Source organism: Rhea pennata, chromosome 6 (genome assembly GCF_028389875.1).
Source record: "Rhea pennata isolate bPtePen1 chromosome 6, bPtePen1.pri, whole genome shotgun sequence".
Classification (NCBI taxonomy): Eukaryota; Metazoa; Chordata; class Aves; order Rheiformes; family Rheidae; genus Rhea; species Rhea pennata.
In genome coordinates this window covers 22,867,767-22,887,578 of record NC_084668.1, presented here as the reverse complement: position 1 = coordinate 22,887,578, position 19,812 = coordinate 22,867,767, and the positions used below count along the sequence as shown (strand labels likewise).

At 37.7% G+C, this 19,812-nt stretch overlaps 1 protein-coding gene across 2 annotated transcripts; it reads right to left on the bottom strand.

Annotated features, from left to right (window-relative positions):
- Window positions 1–279: 279 nt before the first annotated feature.
- Window positions 280–17,692, bottom strand: LOC134141833 (plasma membrane ascorbate-dependent reductase CYBRD1). 2 transcript variants are annotated; one of them, XM_062578333.1, is made up of 5 exons: window positions 17,568–17,692; window positions 13,104–13,246; window positions 6,639–6,847; window positions 4,394–4,548; window positions 280–4,163 (listed from the first exon to the last, which is right to left on the bottom strand). In XM_062578333.1, exons 3-5 carry the CDS (start codon window positions 6,795–6,797, stop codon window positions 3,863–3,865), a joined length of 615 nt encoding a protein of 204 aa, XP_062434317.1. In that variant the 5' UTR covers window positions 6,798–6,847; window positions 13,104–13,246; window positions 17,568–17,692; the 3' UTR covers window positions 280–3,862. The 2 variants fall into 2 exon arrangements, with proteins under 2 accessions (XP_062434317.1, XP_062434316.1); XM_062578332.1 differs by lacking the exons at window positions 13,104–13,246; window positions 17,568–17,692 and adding an exon at window positions 11,672–11,902.
- Window positions 17,693–19,812: the final 2,120 nt, after the last annotated feature.

Here is a 19,812-nt window from a genome sequence, read left to right as displayed (position 1 = left end):
ACACAAATGCCAGCCTCCTACCAAAATTTTGAGTCCCCAGTTCCAAGTATGTTTATAATTGAGCTTCATCATAAATATTATCAGGAATGCTCAAAATACTTTAATAATATTCTTATCTGTTTTCAAAGAAACTAGTCAAGATAATAATTTGATCTTTTACCAAATTTTAGAAGTTGTAATTTAGTAACATAATTCTGTACTCAGTAGTATAAGCTTGAAAAATCATTTTTAATAATATACAAAAAAGAATAAGGAATATAGACATTGTAATTAAACATTTGTTTTCATCTACAAATACGTATTGTAAGTAACAAAATAATAAAATAATTCTTTAAGTCCTTGTGAACAGGCAGAAACAGAGGAAATAATTTTGTAAAATGGAAACAAAATCTTCTGAAATAGAAAATTATTTGGCAATATCTTTTAGCCTTTCACTAAAATTTCCATGTATACAAGTAATCCATATTTACAATATCATATGTAATCCTCTTGATTATATGTAGTAAGAAGTGTACATGTAATAACTGTACATTCAATTTTAAAATCTAGTTCGTACCACTATTTCTCAGGTTCAATAATATTGGAACAAAACATGATTCCGCTTCTGTGCTCAGTGCTGCAAGGCAGCATGTAAATACATTAAAAAATAATTTGTTTTTCAGACATCTTATAAAAATAGTATTATTTATATTAGGTTTTGTAACCTCCTATGTTTTTATAGAAACCCAAACTTGGAATGTAAGCTGCATAATCATGTCCCTGTAAAAACATAACAATGTAGAAGATTCCAGAACATCCATAAAAATGCTGATAAAAAAGCTAGAGTTTTAACTTCCATTTATATATTTGAAAATATACTTTTTTAGTTTCCATGTTGCTACTCCTACACATAACTGCAAGTTCTATGGATCAAAAGCTGATGGAAGGCCACTTTGAGAAACAGATTTAGGATATCTGTTTTTTTCTAAAAAGATGACTCTCTAAAGTCCTTATTTTATTTAGCATTTGAAATAACTCGAACTAAGGATACTTACAAAGATTTTTTTTAAATCTGGTTGGAACAGAAACCAAAAGACTACAGCATGCAAGTCTATTTTAAATTGCACACTCCAAGGTCGCAAAAGCTTCGGGTGCTACTACATCTTGGAGAGACCTTCCAAGGTCCAAAGGAGCTACCATCCCCTGTTTCACGTGCATCAGATATTACTGATTATCTGTGTGATACCATAATTTCCCAGAATGGAATCTCAGACCTCCCTGTGAGTTTTTACCAGTGTTTAACCTCAAATTTGAAAAAGAAAAATGCAGCCTGGTAGACTACCCTTGAAAGGTTGCTAATCCTTGCTTTGCAAAGAATTTTGTATCATCAGAATAGACATAGAAGAAATGCCACTATTCTTTTTTTGAAGTATCATTACTCCTGGGCATAATTATTCTTAGGCATAATTATTACTATGGCATAATTCTAACAGCATATAGAACTATTCACCTATAAGCTTTTCATTTCAATACATCCAATTCACTGATGTAAAAAAGAAATCACAGATTTTGTGTTTTTTCCAGTTTATGGTATGGATAGTTTCCTTCAGAATAATCCCTGTACATGTGACTATCTTGCACACAAACACACAGTTATTAGATGAGTTAGTGCCATGCAAGGATTGAATGAACTCATTTTCACAGGTGGATGAGACACAGTAACAGGGCAATACATGCCAACTTAAAATGCTGTTGCCTGTGTTGCACCTGTGGTGAAGTGAATAAATGAGCTCTTCCTCTTCCTACTTAACTGGCAATATATAAATTTATAGTAGGACGTGTAACATAATAATGTCGTGTCAACTGAACACTAATTTCATGTAAAAAGAGCACTCTCAATTTCCTCTCAAAAAGTCATTATCAATACTACTTGGATTTTATGTAGAAGCTGCTGAGAACAATTTTCTGAAAGACGTAATTTTGTGGAACTTGAAAAACACATGTTTGAAAAACAGGGAAAAGCAGTCCAATCCATTGTACACAGTGAGACTGGAGGAGTGCTCACACAATAGGATAGTATAGTCATATCTGAATTCTACATGCAAGCATTTAATAGCAGGTATTTTCTCAAACATTATATGAATGCTAAATGGTTCTCAGTCATCCACACACATATGTAAGTGATGACATAGAAATAGAGTTTAGTACCAAATAGTACAGCAGAAAAGTTTTTCTAATAATTCACTATGTTATCCTTCTACACTGTACTTACCAAATAATTAAATGTTATTACAAATCAAATAACAGGACCTGAGATGCACTTTGTCAAAGGAGGTCCAAAATAATGTATAACCAAAATTGTTTATACTAACACAACACAACAAAGTTTAATGTGTTTGAATGTTTTAAAAAGCTGAACTAAATGAAAATCAATGTAGTCTTTAAAAAAGTAGGAAATGGTATGCTGTTTGAACCATGCAGAGTTCTTTGCATCATAATTAGTGGTAAATTTGGAACAGCTATTGCAGTTATCAAGATTACTTTAATGGGCTCTGCAGCTTTTGTAAGAGATCATAATAGAAAGGCTCATCACTTTGGGCATGTGCAATCAAAATAATCTGTTATAATTATTCTTCAATCATAGTAAATAATAAAAGCACTGTTTATATTTGTGAAAAAATGAGTAATACATTAATACTCCAATTATTAAAATGAGCTATAAAAGTAAAGTGCTACTACAGACTCAAATAGCATTATTTAACATCTTAATTTTTAAGTAAGAAAAGTTTAAATGTTTTGATTATAGACTGAAGTTTTTCTTCACCCCTGCAACAAAAATAATTGTGACACCAGTATGGAGATATCAAAGCTGGCTTTCAGTTAGCTGGTAACATTTTTGTGACATCAGCAAAGCACCCCTCTTTCTTGGGAGAAAACATTTCTCACTTAAAGCTCCCCTCTTCTGTGATACTGCTCACCAGTCTACTCTGGTTTCCAACTTCCTAATTTCTAGTCTAGTGCCATAAATCAAGAGAAAATGTACAGTCAAATCGAGATAGTAAATACCAACTTCTGGGATCAAAGGAAGACTTAAATGATACATATATTTTAAGTGTGTATCTGTAGCTGTCCAAATAACTCTGCCTTCACTATCTCATCATTTCCTTAGATCTCAGTATCCAAAGCTAAATGCTTGCTGTCTCTATACAACATGCTTAGTAGAATTGGTTAAACAGAAGTCAACAATTTAAAATCTGACAAAAAAATGTTTTTAAAAGCAACATGATGTTTCATGAAAATTTCAGGCAAACTGTTTCATTTCTTTATCTGAATTCAAAATCTGAGGCCAGAAATTTTTACAGTGCAACTCTGCAAAGTGCTGAGTGACCTCAAATCCTACAGATTTTAGCAGCTAGTGAGAGGGTTCATCATAATAAGAAATGAGGCCTTTTAGAAAGTGAACATTTTCAGAAAAGTTATGTGCTAAATTCTGTTCTGATATACATTTACCATTCTCACTCATACCTATAAGATAGTTCAGAAAAAAAAGTACTCAACAACTTTTCATAACTGTAAGAGATACAGACATTAAATTTAAAAAAAGATGTAGAAAACATTTTCCCATTAGATCTATTTTAAAAGGCATTAAAGTTGGCATGTTTTTCATTCCAGCTCTCATGTATTTAATGAGGATTAAACATGAACCAATATAATGTATTTGGGACTTACTGGAATTTAAATTCATACACAGAAAATCTGAATACCTTTGAGCCAGCCTGACTAAAAATAAAACCCCAAACCTATTTCTATATCAATGTAACCGAATCAGGAGGAGTATTTTTTGGCAACGTAATAGTTGTTATGTTATACTGTATATTTTTTTTTACATTGTTGATCGTTGGCCTGCTTCATCAAGTTTGAGGTTTCGTTTTCTGGCTGCTTCACTATTGAAGCCCACATCAGATTTATCAGCGTTAATACAATCTGTCATCGTGGATTCTGCTTCTGTGCCTTCGGGACTCCCTCCATCAGGCCGTAGAACTTTAGCAAGCTCTTCTGGTGGGCGTTTCCAGTGGGGCCTGCTTGCCATCCACAGAATAAGTGCACCAAATATTACAATCAAAAGGCCAAGACAGTTGACAAAAATTGCTTCTGGTGGAGATGCACTATATGCAGGATTTGTCCTGTTAAAAAAAAAAAAAATAAAAAAGGTTAAAAAAGGGAGTGGGAGGAGTTAAAAAAGACAAATTATTTAATGGCAATTCTGATCTAAAACCAGCAGTCCCTTGCTAGGCAAGATGTCTATTTAAAACAAAACGAAACAATGACTCAGTACTAGACTGCTATTATTTTGTGCAAAAGAGAATATAGTTTGCAATGAATAAATTTAATAAATGAAAAAAATAATACTTACAGTGAAAATATAAGCTTTTCTGTGATTCCCATAAGAGCTGATGCAATCACTGTTGCAAAGATGAGGAGGCCCGAATAAATATGTATTGGCATGAGAGCTGCTCGAAGCCGAAGTGGAGCAAAAGGGAGCAGAAAGACAACAAAACCCAGGAAAAGCTAAACATGAAAAAAGATACAGAGATAAAAATTAATGGGATACAAGCTTCACTTTTCAAGCAGATTCAAAATCATCGTAAAAATTCCATTTTGAGATATCTTCAGGTACAAATATAATATGAATCGCAATTTTTATTTTTCAGTGTGTTTGCCTTCAATACTCAGACCAAAACAATAATCCTAGATTAGAACCTTGGAAACAAACATGAAATATTTTAGAAATAATCCAGTGTTCAACTAATACCAATGTTCAACTGAGTGGTAATGATAAAACCAAAAACAGAGTACTGGAGAAACGAAATTTCAATGTCACTAATTTAGCAATACTTCAAAAGTGTGAGAAGCTACATTTTAAGAGTCCCTTCAATTTCTCTTCAATTTCAATTTCTCTTCTCCCCTTTTATTATAGATTTACACATAAATGGACATCAAAAGGTAGTTTAACCTTCTGTCTTCAGTGGACTTCAGTGGAATTTCACCTTGTTACAACTTTGGTTATATTGCTACATGCCCCTAGAAAGGCACTGGTCTATATCTGATATATATGTATCAGTCAGGTGGTGTTTACAGAGTGAAGGTGCATAGGGCTGGGGGGGAAGTTGTTCAGGGGCCAAGCGCTCACTGTGCGGTGGATGATAACCCATCACATCACGTGTTTTCAGTCACAGACTTGCCCAATCACATTAAGGCTGCATCCCATCTTTACTTACTCCTGCTGCTAAATTAGAAATAAGTGCATGAATTTTTAAATTCATCTTGCTTTAACTTCCAGCCTTAGTCCTTCTTCTGTCTTCCCATGCTGGATTAAAGAGCATAGTATTTTCTCCCTAGGAAGCTTTTAATACACTGTAATCAAGTCATCTCTTAATCTTCTTTTAGATCTGAACAGCTGGGGATTTTTAAGTCTTTCACTGGAAGATATTTTTTTCCAGCTCTCATATTACTTTTTCAGCTTTTCTTTGCACTTTTTAATTTTTTTTAACATTTACAAAAATGCATTCTATATTCCATAGTATTCCATATTGGTCTCACTAATGCAATATGTAGAGGTAAAAATAGTCTCTTATAAACAGATTTATTTTTCCTATTGTCACAGCATCATGAGAACTCATTTTGAGTCCACTTTGAATACTTCTTTTCAGAAGACATTGCCTTCCAAAAGACAGTCTCCATTTTTAATTTTTGCCCTATTCTTAAATGTGTAACTTTGTGCTATACTGTATTAACATACTTTTGGCTTCAGTACAATATATTTACACTTCTGTTCCTGCAGGTATATTATTATATGAGCATCTCCTCAAGAATACCACTAAGAATTACTATTTTTCTAGTCTGAATAGTGGAGGGAAAATATTCAATTGTTTTACTGTTGTCATGTTTGCACATTAATTCTTAGATCAACACACCACTTCTGGCAAATGCAAAGTGTCCTGTCTATTAACAGAAATACTACTTTATTAATCTTTTCTAGTACTAGTTCTCAAGCACTTTATAAACTCCTATGAAGTCTCTGACTGAATACTTACATCCCAGTTTGGAAGAAGGAATACCACAGTTCTATGGACAAGGCAGCCAAGGCTTTGAGTGACATTGATCATGTTCATAGTAGCAAAACAAGAAGCAGATTGAAGACCAGCAGACCCAGCAGTAGCTCATTCACACGTCTAATCCTTTAGATCTGCATTGCCCCCTATTGCATTTGTTCTATCTTGTAGCCAAGAAGTGATAACTAACCACAATACTAGTCCACAGATCCAACAGTTTTCATCTGGTATCACCAAAATAAGAGACATATGGCAATTTTGCTTTAACTTCAGCAGTTTATAGAGCTTAAAAACACAATACTGTAAACCTGAATAGTAAATAAACTGCAATTATCCTGGCAGATAAACAAAACATGCTTTAAAGTACATTTTTCTTTGAAATCAAAGGTCCAGTATTTGGACATTTACATGCTAATTTGTCAAATCACAGAATGTAAATTGAGTATCCCAATAGCTAGAGCACATTAGTGAGAGCCTACAGTAACTAAATTATTCAATACATTTTTAAACTTTACAACCTGGTTATAAATAAAGTTAAATTCTGACCTGGAGAGAATAAAATATAACAGCAGCCAGCCCAATCCAGCTGTGCAGACTGTACATGTTAGGAATGTTCCTGGCATTGTGGTACTCAAACACGGCTACCATAGAAACAATTACAAGAATCATAGCTATGGTATTTAACCCAGCATGGATGAACTTCATCAGGAGTTTGCTGCATTTCCAGGTCCAGGGCAATCTGTATACAATAATGGCTGAGGAAAGAAAACAAACAAGATTTGTGCCTTACAGGATAACTTCTCTAAGATTTTAATAATTGTGCATCATGCAAATCAATCCAATAGAAATTACAGGAAGATCAAACCTTTAGTCCTCCAAAAAAAGTCTGTTAAAAAGATTTGTCTCCTATACAACCTAACACATAACATGTTCCAAATATACAACTGAGGCTTAAATACAGTTTTTTAGGGAGATTTCTTCCTAATTTTTGAAAAATTTAGGTATATTCAAAAAAAAAAAAAAAAAAAAAAAACAGCAAACAACAGCACTGTCCATTCCCAATTAAGTCCCAATTCCTTAAACGGATCTAAATGGGATTCTGCATAGGAGTTTGACTTTTCTACTAGTCAGATTGGACGTATAGGGCCCAAATCTTTTATCCAGAAGATCATTTATTAGGGAAGTATGTAAGAATGTTTTTATATTCATTTTCTTTGCCAGTTTTGAATGCTGTTATCAAGTAATTACATAGATTTTATATGACTTATCTGTTACATAAATATTAATAGGATTACTTTAAAGGGGAAAATGCTACTTGTTGAGTTTAAGGGAATTATAGTCTGACTCTTGAAAACAAAAGGATTTGGCAAATAAAACACTTCAACCTAATCTTAGATGAATGTAAGCATTTTGCCTATATTATCATATATAATTCTAGTATGTTTTGTCCAGCCTGAACAAAACAACAATTTTTAAACAGTGATCTAACTCCAAATTGCCCATGAGGACAACTTAGACAGTTCCCCACTGCCCCGTCCCTTCCACAACTGCCTGTCACATGCCCCAGCCTCAGCTGCTTTCTACAGGGGAACATACAGATCAGACTGTGCAACTGAAGCGCTGGGTACATCTTACTACAAATCAATAGTACTTCCAAATACGCAACAACAAGCAAGCGTATTAAGGTACTAGGGGACAAATATTTATGTGCATCCTCGGTCCCTTGCCAAAAAAAGACCAGTGCTCACACTCATAATGTCCTTACTGAGTTAAAAAAAAAAAAAAAAAAAGAAAAAAGAGAGAGAGCGAGCTTTATTCATCTGGTTCATCAACTACTCATTTAATGTTTCTGATTATGAAATTACATTCAAATTGCTCTACATAGTTAGTTATACTAAAATCAAAGAATAGAATGTGTGCAGGTTTAAAAATGTTTCTATTCCAAACATTCAGAAACACATTACTATGCACACCAGATAAGAAAAATATGTATTACCTGATAAATACAAGGATGAAGAATTTATATAAGTAGTTCTCATGCTTTCCTATTACTTCTCTGTAACCTTAGTTTTTTATTTTATTTATTCTGTATGTTGTGCTGAATACTAACAAATAACAAATTAAAGTTCTATTTACACATATTTTTACTTGGATGCATGCCAGAAAATGTAGTATTTTACTACACAATTCACAAAGAGAACTCTGTTTGCAAGTGGAATTTCCACACTATAAGTGGATTTAAAATCAATATATGCTTTCACACATGTAATACTGGAATGAAAGTGACTTTACAATATTTAAAAATATTTAACACTTAGGTAGTTCTCAGCTTTCTATTTTTAAAAAGTGGAACTAGTAAATCAAAGTAAGGAAGCCTACTGTCAAAACAGCTTTACAGTAATCAAGCTGTAAGACATAGATTGATTTCTGAGATTCAGCATATCAAGCTTATGATCACCTCCAACAGTTCTCAAAAAGTTATACAGATAATGTTTTATCTTGTTAATATTGAAATAATTGCCTGCAACAGACCACTATTATCAATTAATTTAATACTAGTAATTATAATTACTGTTTTTGTATAGCATGTATGCCACAAAGCCCCAGTCAAGCCTCAGTATCTCATGAAGGTATCGGAAGCTGTATGACAGAAAAGCAATGAATACAGACTGAGGGCTTGGACACTCGTTAACAATACTATCCATTAGCATGTTATATGCCATAGCCCAGACAAAATGCATAGCAGTATGCTTTGGTTTAACCTCCTTTCACTGAAGGCTATGTGTGAAGTTATACCCTGCGACTTGAGCAAATCTTATGGTCTACCACTGTCAGAAGAGACAATGTCACTTCCCTACCACCACCTTTGCTCTCTGTCTGACTGTGCTCTCCCCCTCTGTCCCAACCAATGTGTGTCTGACAGGCAGGAGGGAGCAAGACGTTGGGGCACATAGGGGAGAGAAGAACTGATGGGAGAAGGGACCTTCCACTTGCAGTCGTGCAAGCTCTTAAAGAGCAAGGGGTAAAAGTACATATGTGTTTACCGCATTTGTATCTGTTCAGATGACATGCTAAATTAGTCCTACGAAGAACTTTCTTTAGTACAGCACCTCTACTCTTAAAAAGATCCGAGTTATTTAAGATCACGTATCCTCAGACACAAGCTCTTTAGTGTGATCTCACTCCTGTTATGAGCTCTGATTTTAACGGATGATTTTAAAGGATGTCAAGTAGGATGGAGCGATCTTGCAATATCTTGTATTTGGTGTGAAACATCTGTTCCTCACCAAACATACACAGCAAAAATCTGAAGCTAGCTCTCTAGGACTTCTGGCTGCCGTGTGCTGTGGGGAGGTGTAAAGGATTGCTCATGAGACCCCTTCCTCCCCACTAAAGTCCACAGCTTGGCTCCCTGAGTCTGCATGCGCTAACAACAGCTTACAGCTGCCAGAAGGAGAATATTACTGTTCACTCCTCCCATTTCCTCTCCTGCTCCTTCATGGATGTTCCTGTTGCTTGCTTTCTGCCAGTTCTGGACGCCTGCTTGCTTATTTTGAGAACCACTTTAACACTAAAATGGACAAAATGAACCCAATAAAAAAGTGTCCATTTATGATTTCAGCAAGGCTCAAACTAAGCTCATCATGAGAGCAGTCTTTTCACAGCTTGCCTATGATGAGACCCTGGCAGCTCAGCAGTTGCTTTCCCCTCAGATTCTTGAAAATTCTACAGCCCATCAGCTGATATAAACTTCAGGAGTTTGCTGTTTTTCCTTTGAACAGACGTTGTGTTATATTCAAAAAAGAGGTAATCACAATGTTTGTCAGATAACTCAGAGCAAGCATTATCCTCAGATGTGATTTAAAGATGAAAAAATGTTTACTTCAACAGATTTGCATTATTGAAAAAGGATTGCAATAAAATGATACAAGAAAACACATTAAGAAAATTGCATTTAACACTGAAGATCTTCTGCTCTTCTTGAACTGCTCCATCATCTTGGGTAACTTGTAAAGCTAGCTCATCAGCCATTATAACCTACTCCAAGAGATGACACTTGAAAAACTGAAAAAATTAGATTTGTTGTGTATGTTCAAATCACAAAATTTCCCCAACATAATGCAAAACTAGAGAGCCCGCACTCCTTGTGCACGTTCCAGCCTCAAACTGCAGAGCTGCTGCTGAAGAGTGAGCGCACATGCTTTCCAAACAACACGTTCCACTGGAATGAATGTCCAGATGTGCTGGACAAGTTTCCTGGCTGGATGAATGCAGTGTATCATACACCAGTGAAGCAAATGTAAATAAGGTTATTAAAAATGAAGTTGTTAACTCCTCCTATTACAAAGAAAAAGTACTGCTGTTTACATTTATACTCTAAGTCTCTAGCCATTCTTCATTACTTAAGAATAGTGAAATCTTCCCCTCACCTCTCCCACAAAAAATCAGTGGTAAAACTATGAGGACTTCCACTGTTCTCTGCAATATTTGTTTGCCCTGCTTGGAGACATTAGTAATGTTTCACTTAATTCTCTTCACATTGAAATTAACAAGTATTTTTTCACTGGCTTTATGGGAAATTATTGCTGGAGTTGGTATCTGTTGGTTCCCCTCAGCTGTTTTAATGCATTTTCACCTCTAAATTTCAAGATTCTTAAGGTACTGTTCCAGTGCCCTTATTTTTGCAATGTTTAGCTGTAGTTTAAACCTACTTGAAGCATCTCTGTGTCCTGCTATTGTTTTCTGTTTTTTAAACTTTACAAAGAGTATTTTTCTTCTTTCCTAAAGTGAAATTATTCATGAATTACACCATGTCAACTGTTGTTCTGTTTTTGTGGAATCAGCCAATAACACTGATACCAAATAGATTGTTCAAACATCAACATTCCTATCAGCCCCAAGCAGCAACCCTTGCACTTAAGACATAACAACCTAACATTGCATCACATGCATGTGATGGAAAAAATGATAATGTTGTAAATATAATAGGAAGCATTTAAAAGTTGGTCTAAGTCTAAACAGTAAGCAATCAAAAGTTCCTGCCCCCACTCATCATAACCATTTTACGTTACACAAACAGTAGACTGAAAATGAATTTTAAAAGTACATTTTACAAACTTATTTACACTGAATCTGGGCAGATAACTGTTTTACGATGATGGTGATGCGGCTGCACTTTCCCTGGCTCGAAACCCTTTTCCGGACTAGCTTCAGCGGTGCTGAACTCTCCTTTCTCCTCGTGGGACTTGGGAGAGTGAGCCAGAAGGGAGAAGGGAAGAAGGGAGAAATCTTCCCGAGGCAGCATTTCTGGCATGTGGGTTCTCAGCTTGCATAAATTCGTGCTGACTAGGAAAAACACCTCGCAAGCGCAAGGAAAGCCCGGGCCAGGGTAAACAAGTGGTTGCGGAGAAAAGCGCATGCAGCAGCTTCGGCTTCTTACAACGGGCCCTTTGTCCCTCCTGCTCCCGGGGGAGGCGCCGGCCGCCCCCACGGGCTCCGCCGCCGCCCCGCTGCCCCGCGGCCGCGGCGCGCAGCCCCGCAGCCCTCCGCCCCGCGCCGCCGGCCCCGCGCGCACCCACCGATGCCCTGGATGAAGACGAAGCCGGTGACGATGAGCACCGGGTGCCAGTTGAACTCCGCCGCGCCCCCGTCCCAGCTGAGCCCCTCGCGGTAGTGGAAGACCCAGACGAGGGCGAAGATGACGGACACGAAGCCGACGAGCAGCGCCGAGACCAACAGCGCCAAGAACCGCCCGTAGTCCTCCATCTCCGGTGCCCCGTGCACGGCAGGGCGCGCGCCGCGCTGACCGCCTCCCCCCGCGCCGGGGCGGGGGCGGGGGCGGCCGCGGGCCGGCAGGGCCGCGGGCGGGGCGGCGCGGGGCGGCTCGGGGGCGGCGCCCAGCCCGCCAGGCGCGGCGGCGGGAGCGCGTGCCGCCGCGCGGCCGTTACTGCGGCCGCGGCCCAACGGCCGCTGCCTGGCGCGGTGCCGCCCGCCTCGCGCGCCCTTCTGCGGGGCTCCGGCCGCCCGGGGCGGTTTTTCTTTCTTTCTTAACAAATTTTTTTACAAACGCGACAAGTTTTTCTTTCCCGTTCCGAGTTACAACTGGCTCCTCTGTGCCCACCCGCGGCTGCGAGGGGCCCTGCCCCAGGCCTGGCTGCGGGCTCCCTGCCCAGCTTGGCATGAGGCCGTTTGCGTTTGAAGGTTTTGGGTGCTGGCGGGGCTTGGTGGTTGTGGTGACAGACCTGCTATAAAGATAAAACCAAAGTGGCCACAAACTTAGAGAGAAACCAGGAACAGTGGCGTGATAGAGACAGTGCACAGAAGAGGCAGGCTAGCCGCATGCTTAAATGAGAAACGCCTGATGTTGAGACGCGTGCCAGTGCGCTCGGGGCATGCTTGCTGTGGTAATGATCCGCTTTATCTCCCATTGGATTCACTGAGTGTTGTAAATGTAAAACAGACATTATCCAGTTTCCTGTATGGACTCTGGCCCAGATACGTAGAAGTATTTGGGCACTGTGCTGCTCAGCGTTGCAAGGCCTACCAAAGTTAGGCGGTTCAGTTACGTGAGAGACCAGAAACAGGAAGCTGGCTGCCTGAGGGAGAAGAAAGGCCACGGGCAATGCTGCATGCAGGCAGAAGTGGGAATGATACACCCTTGACTCCCCAAACCACACCACAAACAGAACGGAGGGGAAATGAGGAAAACTCCGCAGCAGCCCTTGCTTTGCTTGGGACTGGCGTAGAAGTGAGGTGTGAGCATGGCAGCCTGCATTCTGGGGCCTGTCATGGCTGTGTGACAGCTTGTGTCGCTTGTTGTGTACATATATGCCCGTCAAGGATCGTCTGTCCTGGGACTGTTGTGACTTAAAACCATGTGACATCAGTCAGACCAAAACATTAAATGTTAACAGTGCCTTGGCTGCCTTACGCAATGTAACATGGCCGAGTTTAGGATATCTCAGGCAAGTCCCGTTGTGCCCCATTGGTGCTCGTCTTGCCTAGTTTTACCTTTCTGCAGCCCTAAGGCTGTCTGCACAGTCTCTCTGTCCTGCCAGAAGCAAACCAAAGCGATGAAGGCAGACGAGGCTCTTCCTTTCCCCAGCAATGCACTAAAGCTGCTGTGTTGAGAGGTCACGTGAGGCCCATGGATCCTGGCAGGAGGAGGAGCGAAGAAAGCGTTGTTGTGGGGTGGATGTTTTGCACCTTCACCTGAGACACGGAGAAAAGGTCCCAGCACTCCTGCCACTGCTTTGCACTGAAGCCTCTCTCATGGGCTGTTTCTCCCTGACCAAGCATTTCTCCCTACATGCATCTGCCTTTCCAACCTGACGTCAAAGGAGGGGGTAGTAATAGGGGAGTTTCCCTCAATCCTTCTGAAGAAACTACTGATCTAGTACACACAGGAATGGTAAGATTACAATACTTTTAATGATTTATTTTAGTATCAGTATTCTAGGAGATTAAAATGGTATTGTCCACATTATTATCTGCTGTATTTTTGTTGTTTGATATAGGGAGGGTTTACCAATGTATCTAAACTGTACATTCAGTAAAAGGCATCTAAGAAAGTGTTTATATGGTAATATATTACCATATGTATGACACTATAATAGTATAAGAATATTCTGTTACACCACCGTATTTCGAGCAAAGCTTGGACATAACTTTTGTTAAGAAAACGCCTTCATTTCAATCCCTATATTCTTCATCATTACTAGTATCATTACTAAAGTAAAGATAACACATTCTCACAAGAAATCATGTCAGGCAGAGATTACATTTCACTGGGCCCTTGGCAAATATACTTACACGAGCAAAATGCATAGTAATCTTACTTTAGGCCTTTCAGTTCCAGGCAGAGTAACATGTATCTTTGCTTATCTGTAAGTATCAGCTTGTGTTTATAAAAACTGACTGTTCCCTTTTCATTCATCCAAATAATGTGTTAGGGCTATTTTTTCTGAGAATAGTCATATGCATAGATTTATGTAATACATAACAACTGTTACTGAAGCCATGAGATTGATCACCTATGTTAGTACATTGGACAATATCTGGAAGATCAAGAATTGGCAGTCACAACAATATCATTTCTTAGTGAAGATACTAAGCTCAGTTACTAATCCTAATAGCTGTGTTATAGTGTACCATTTACGGAATGCCAGGGCAGGGTTGCGGGGTGGCGTTTCATTCATGTTTTAGTTCGTAAAGTTTTTGTTACTGTTTTCCAGACAACACTGCTAGAGGACATAATGTAAGTAGAATCAGACACTTACTAACACGTTAATTGCCTCACTCCTGACAGTCATCCCACTAGGGATGGGGGATGTCCTCTTAAGACACCGTAGAACTCATGTTTTTTCCCATGGTGTCACTATTTTACTGCCACTAAAGAATGGGCATTTGGGGTGTATTTTTGCTGTTTTGGGGTCAGCAAACCAGTTCTTGCTCCCTTGCGTTCCAGTTAATTAGATTAGAATTGACAGTTCTTATACTGCTCTATGGAGCTAGCTGATAATGTTTGTGGTTGTGGAGCAATAGCTCAAATTGTTGCTGCTGGAAGAAGTCTTAATTCAGCAACTTATTTAACTGAAATTTCCGGATGCCTATGAGGTGATACTTGAGTATTTTCTTAAAATGACCTAAGAGTTTTTAAAACCACCGTTTTTACATTAAAATATATTACTGGATAGTGTACTGTAATATAAAAGTTTTGTGAAGCTCATTTATCATGACATTTACATTTTCTCCTCTCATAGTAATGGAGTTATAGTAAGCTTATGCCAGCAGAAATTTTTCACTGTGCTGTATCACATCACTATCTTACATTCAGTGCATATAGTTTGTTATCATAGCAACCATAAATTAAATTTATGCTGTGACCTTGATATTCTCATTTACTCTCCACCTACTAATCTGACTCAGCCAGAAGCGTCTCACATCCAGTTCCTGTCAAGTTGTTTTTACACTGCTTTTTATTTTGCTGTTAAAGAAATTATAATAAACCATGTTCTGCTTTTCCACTATATTTAGTCATCATGATAAGGTAAGAGCTGGAACTAAAAAAATGCATTGCTATACTTACTTCAAGGACAGATTTATGTTTGTTGTGTTGTCTGAAGGAATGACCTTTTTTTACATTGTGGGAATAGCTAGAGGGGGAAGAGAATTTTGATAATATCGAGTCCTTCAGTGTAGGAAAAAAAATCAGTGGCAGCAAATTGGAAATAGAGCAATTAACAATTAAGGCACACATTTTAATAAATTGAATAAAATTAGAATAGTTTTTTCCTTACTGCACTTTTTCAAACCTACTTTTCAAAAGATTTTCTCCTATGTAAACAGGTATGAATTCAGAGAAATTTCCTGACTGATGTACATACATTATACCTGAGATCTGATTAGCTGATCAAAATCATTTCTGCTGGGCATTCTTAGGGTGCTTAGTGTCTTGCTTGGAATCCCAGTCAATAAATTATATAAGAAAGTAAGCTCCTCTTCTGTCCAACCCTCTCCTCTCCCTTTTGTTTCTAGCCATTGTGCTTGCAGACAAAAGCATGAAGATAGGCACCAAATACACTTAATAAATGAGAAATTGTAATGCAAATAAAAAGGCCAGGAATCCAGTTTTCTTTTTAAATGTGACTCTGTGGCAAATCTGCTGGTTATTTAGGTCTCAATTCATTATGACTACTAAATGCTTGGGGTAGACAATTCCAGAGCTGGCAGTAGGATTAAATATCTTAAATGTCCACTAACTGAGAAAGCAAGCACACAAACCTTAAGACAATTCCAAAAACAGGCATATCCTCCTATTGCAGGAAAGTAAGAGAGGGAAATGAAAAAAAAAAAAAAAATCCCAACCCCCCAAAAAACAGAATTGCAAAAGAGACAATAGGTAAAGCTAACCAGATACATAACTTGATAGTTTAGACCAGTTCTGTCAAATCATTATTCAGTAGCTTTTTTCTTTTTTGTAGAATATTCAGCTGGCTCTAAAGCTTGTCAAATATAGTAGGTTATGTCCAAACATATATATATTCAACACTCTGCTTTTTTGGTATTTGATTAGTTTGCTCTTAAAATATATATGGTCTTAAAATATATATGAATTAGAAATTCATTAAATGATTCAGAGAAAAAATGTTGTTTGTTCTAGCTGGTCATAGTCTTTGAGCTGATAGATCTCATATTCCAGCTGAGACTTGAAAAATAAATAAAACAGTTTTATGGAACTGAAAATAGTTTCAGTAAAGTATCTGACAATTCAAACCGACTACTGACTAAAATGTTAGAAATATCTATGTAAAGGTAGAAGGCCCAAGCTTCTTCCTAATCTCTGCTTATTCTAAAGGCAGACACTGCACTCTGACACTATAAAGAAAAATCTTGAGCATCATTTGTACAATCATGATTTGCATTAATTTGGGGGATTTGATGTGACCTGCTCTCAGGATTTAAGTGGTTATTCATTCTAGTGACAATGATAACTGAAACATCAATATTGTTAAGTTTTATAAGTCAAAGCATGTAAGAGAAGGTGAAACTCTAAACACTCAGTTTTCTTGCTGGTAAAAGCACTCATGTATAACCTTCCAAGATTGCCTGGTTATCACTAATTCATGAGAGAAGCAGGTCATCTCAAATTTATGTTCATTAAAAGTTTACAAAGTTTTCTGTAGTTTGTTTAAATGAAATTAATGTATATATTCTTTATTTCCAAACCAACACATAATAAAATCTTCAATCTGCACCCTTAAGCCCCAAAAATGTTATGTGACACAGTACTTATACATAATACATACTGGGACATTTTTACATGCTTGTCAAAATCACTTTTTCTGTAGTTCTCTTCAATCCTTTACTCATTATCTTTTAAACAAATATCTCTTGTTGTATTTTCAAAAATTGCTGTTTAGTTAAAGAATATCTTTGAAGCTTCCAGATTTATGTTGAAATGTTACAGATCTCAAAGTATCAGTTTAATATGCTTGTTAGTTCCACGCATAGAATTACAAAATTATTACATATAATTTCACAAAAGGATTTTTAGGCCTCAAAACTTGTCTATTCTTTCCAGTTGTATGAGCTGGTCTAATAAAATGCATTTTGTCTCCCTACAACCTACAAACTCACATAAAATAAATATTTCTTTTAAGCTAACTTTACTTCCCTAAACCTAATCGTCCAAATTGCAAAATGCTTAGAGCAGTCAATAACAAGAACAAACATAGACTTTTATTGAACTGAAATATGAACAGCAAGAGAAGAGTTTTATGAGCTAAGCATGAACAAATTTTTTGTTTTTAAAATGGAACTGAAGGAACTTTAAAGCTTACAAACAAAGTGTTAAATAAACCAAACCAGAACAAAGAGCAAATAAACGAATTAGATCAAGCAAAATGAAGTGTACTTTATGGAAAATCTGTAATACAGAAAAAGATTTCAGGCAGCACAATTAGTAAATCCTACCTGCATTTCTTGTTTCCGTCCACCTCTTTTTGCCTATTTGATACAGATATGAAGTCAGATGGGATTGCATGTTTACGTGGGGGTGGGAACTCTGCATTGTGCAGTGTGTGTGTTTGTGTGTGACAGCTGAGGCATGATTTATGAACTTAGTAATCTGTTTGGGACATGAACCCCTACTAGCAAAAAAATTAGACTAGTTTGTATGGGAAGGTATCAAGACACTTGGATTACTGAATTTGCATTGCTGTGGGTAGGTGCCACAGCAGTTCGTGATCTCTCTTCTTTTCCAGAGCCTTCCTCTCCTAGAGCATATTAATGCTTTTCCAGTACAGCAACAATTCTATCAGCTTGATACTCTCTTAGTGTTTTTTTTGAGGACATCATCCAATATGATTTCTTTCTGTCACTGCACTGTCAGGTATAGCACTAGGATAACTGTGACTTCAGACTTGGAAGACCCCATAAAACACATGCACAAACAGACTGTTCATGACTTACTTTGATGAGGCAGAAAAGGACTCCTTCCCATGTTACTCTTCCGGTAGACAGCTACTCTACAACTTCTATCACTGTTGCTACATCATTCACATAGTTTGAGAGCAGCAGCTTAGAGATAGTACATGGACATTTATCTAAGCAACACATCATATCATCAGAACTAATTATTTTGTGCTTTTGAGGTAACATTTTAAATATAGGAAATACTTCTAATTTCCAGTGATCAGCAGCTGACTTGTCAGAGCTATAGCTAGAATGAGGTTAGAGTCTCTTTCACCAGCTACAACTTTATCTCTGTTTTTCCATGCTGGACAAGTCATTGTTCAAAACTTAGAACAGGACATTCCAAACTAGTTACAGTCTCCCTCAAAACATTTGGAGAAGCTTTCAGAGGCCGGATGGCTGTTCATATAAACAAACAAAACTGCTGAGATAGTTCAGCCAGGTTTGTCCTAGCAGCTAACTAACTGATTGTTGTGAAAAGGACTTACCAGGAATAATATTGACAAGGGAGTTTAATTAATTTGTGTTTGAATGGCACTAACAAACTGGAACAGTCCTTTTATTCTTTTGGCACTGAACTCCATGTCAAAGAGGCAGAATAATTTCACTTTTGCTATTGAGGACCTTGCTAGTTTAGCTTTGCAAGAATTGTGACTAGTGAATGGGACGCTTGCAAAAAATAGTCTTCACTTACTTCCCACCCTTAGGAGAACTTTTGCTGAGATAGAATAAGGCAGATAGTGCAAGCTTTTGTCCAAAATTCTGCATTGTTTTATAGGCCAGTCATTATTACCTCTACAGTGAAAATCATTATTGTGCTTTAATCCATAGGCATTTTCCTTCTAGAACTTTTAAAATATTTTTCTAATAAAGTCTTTCGTAACAATTTCTGAAAATCGTGGGACAACGGGCAGTAGTTGGTACTGTGAAAGCACGATTGTAAAGTTTTATTGCTTGCACTTTTTGTTTGGCCTGTGCTTTCTTATTTTCTTCCCCACTGCCTAGCAGCCTGTCAGTGAAGATGTACTAGAGAAAGACAGGATGCACACTCTCTATATGCTTTTTGCTTTAAATCAAAGCAAACCTTAGCAAGAGAAGCCAGTCCTTCCTAATTTTTCAGTCCCTAAGCATTGAGTAGAAAGTTCCTTCTACATTAATAAAAGCTGAACAAAGATTGAATAGCACTTCTGGGATGTGGGTTTGCTTCTCTGTCTAGATTGCTGATCATGAAGAAGTCATGATGAAGTGGAAAAAAATAGTGATTTTGCAGAAGTAAAAGTGCTGGAAGCATGCCGCTATAGTCCACAAAACAACTATTTATGAGACAGTTATAAACATCAAGCCAGCTTTCAACCAGTAGAAGGAAGGGGCAGTGGTGTTATGAAGCACTAGAATAGGAGAAGTACTGTGTCAACAGCTGGGACTTTACTAGATCTATGCTCTAGACCATGCAGCCGTGCAGCAGTTGTGCTGCAAATTGCGTGTTAGAGGCAGGTAACACTGCATAGCCCGAAGTTAAGAATAACTGTGGATCCAGAACATGCATGAAGTGCATTGCTTCTCCTTCCTCCAAACAGTATCTCAGGTAAGCCAGAGGTCTTGAGCCGCTTTCTGGAATAATTCTAGTAAATTTTAGTTTCCCCTTTCATGCTTCCTTTTTCCTGTTCTTGAGAAAAAATAGGCATTTATTCAGAATGTAATATTCCTAAGAATGTAATATTCCTCCTCCCATTCATCCAGGAAT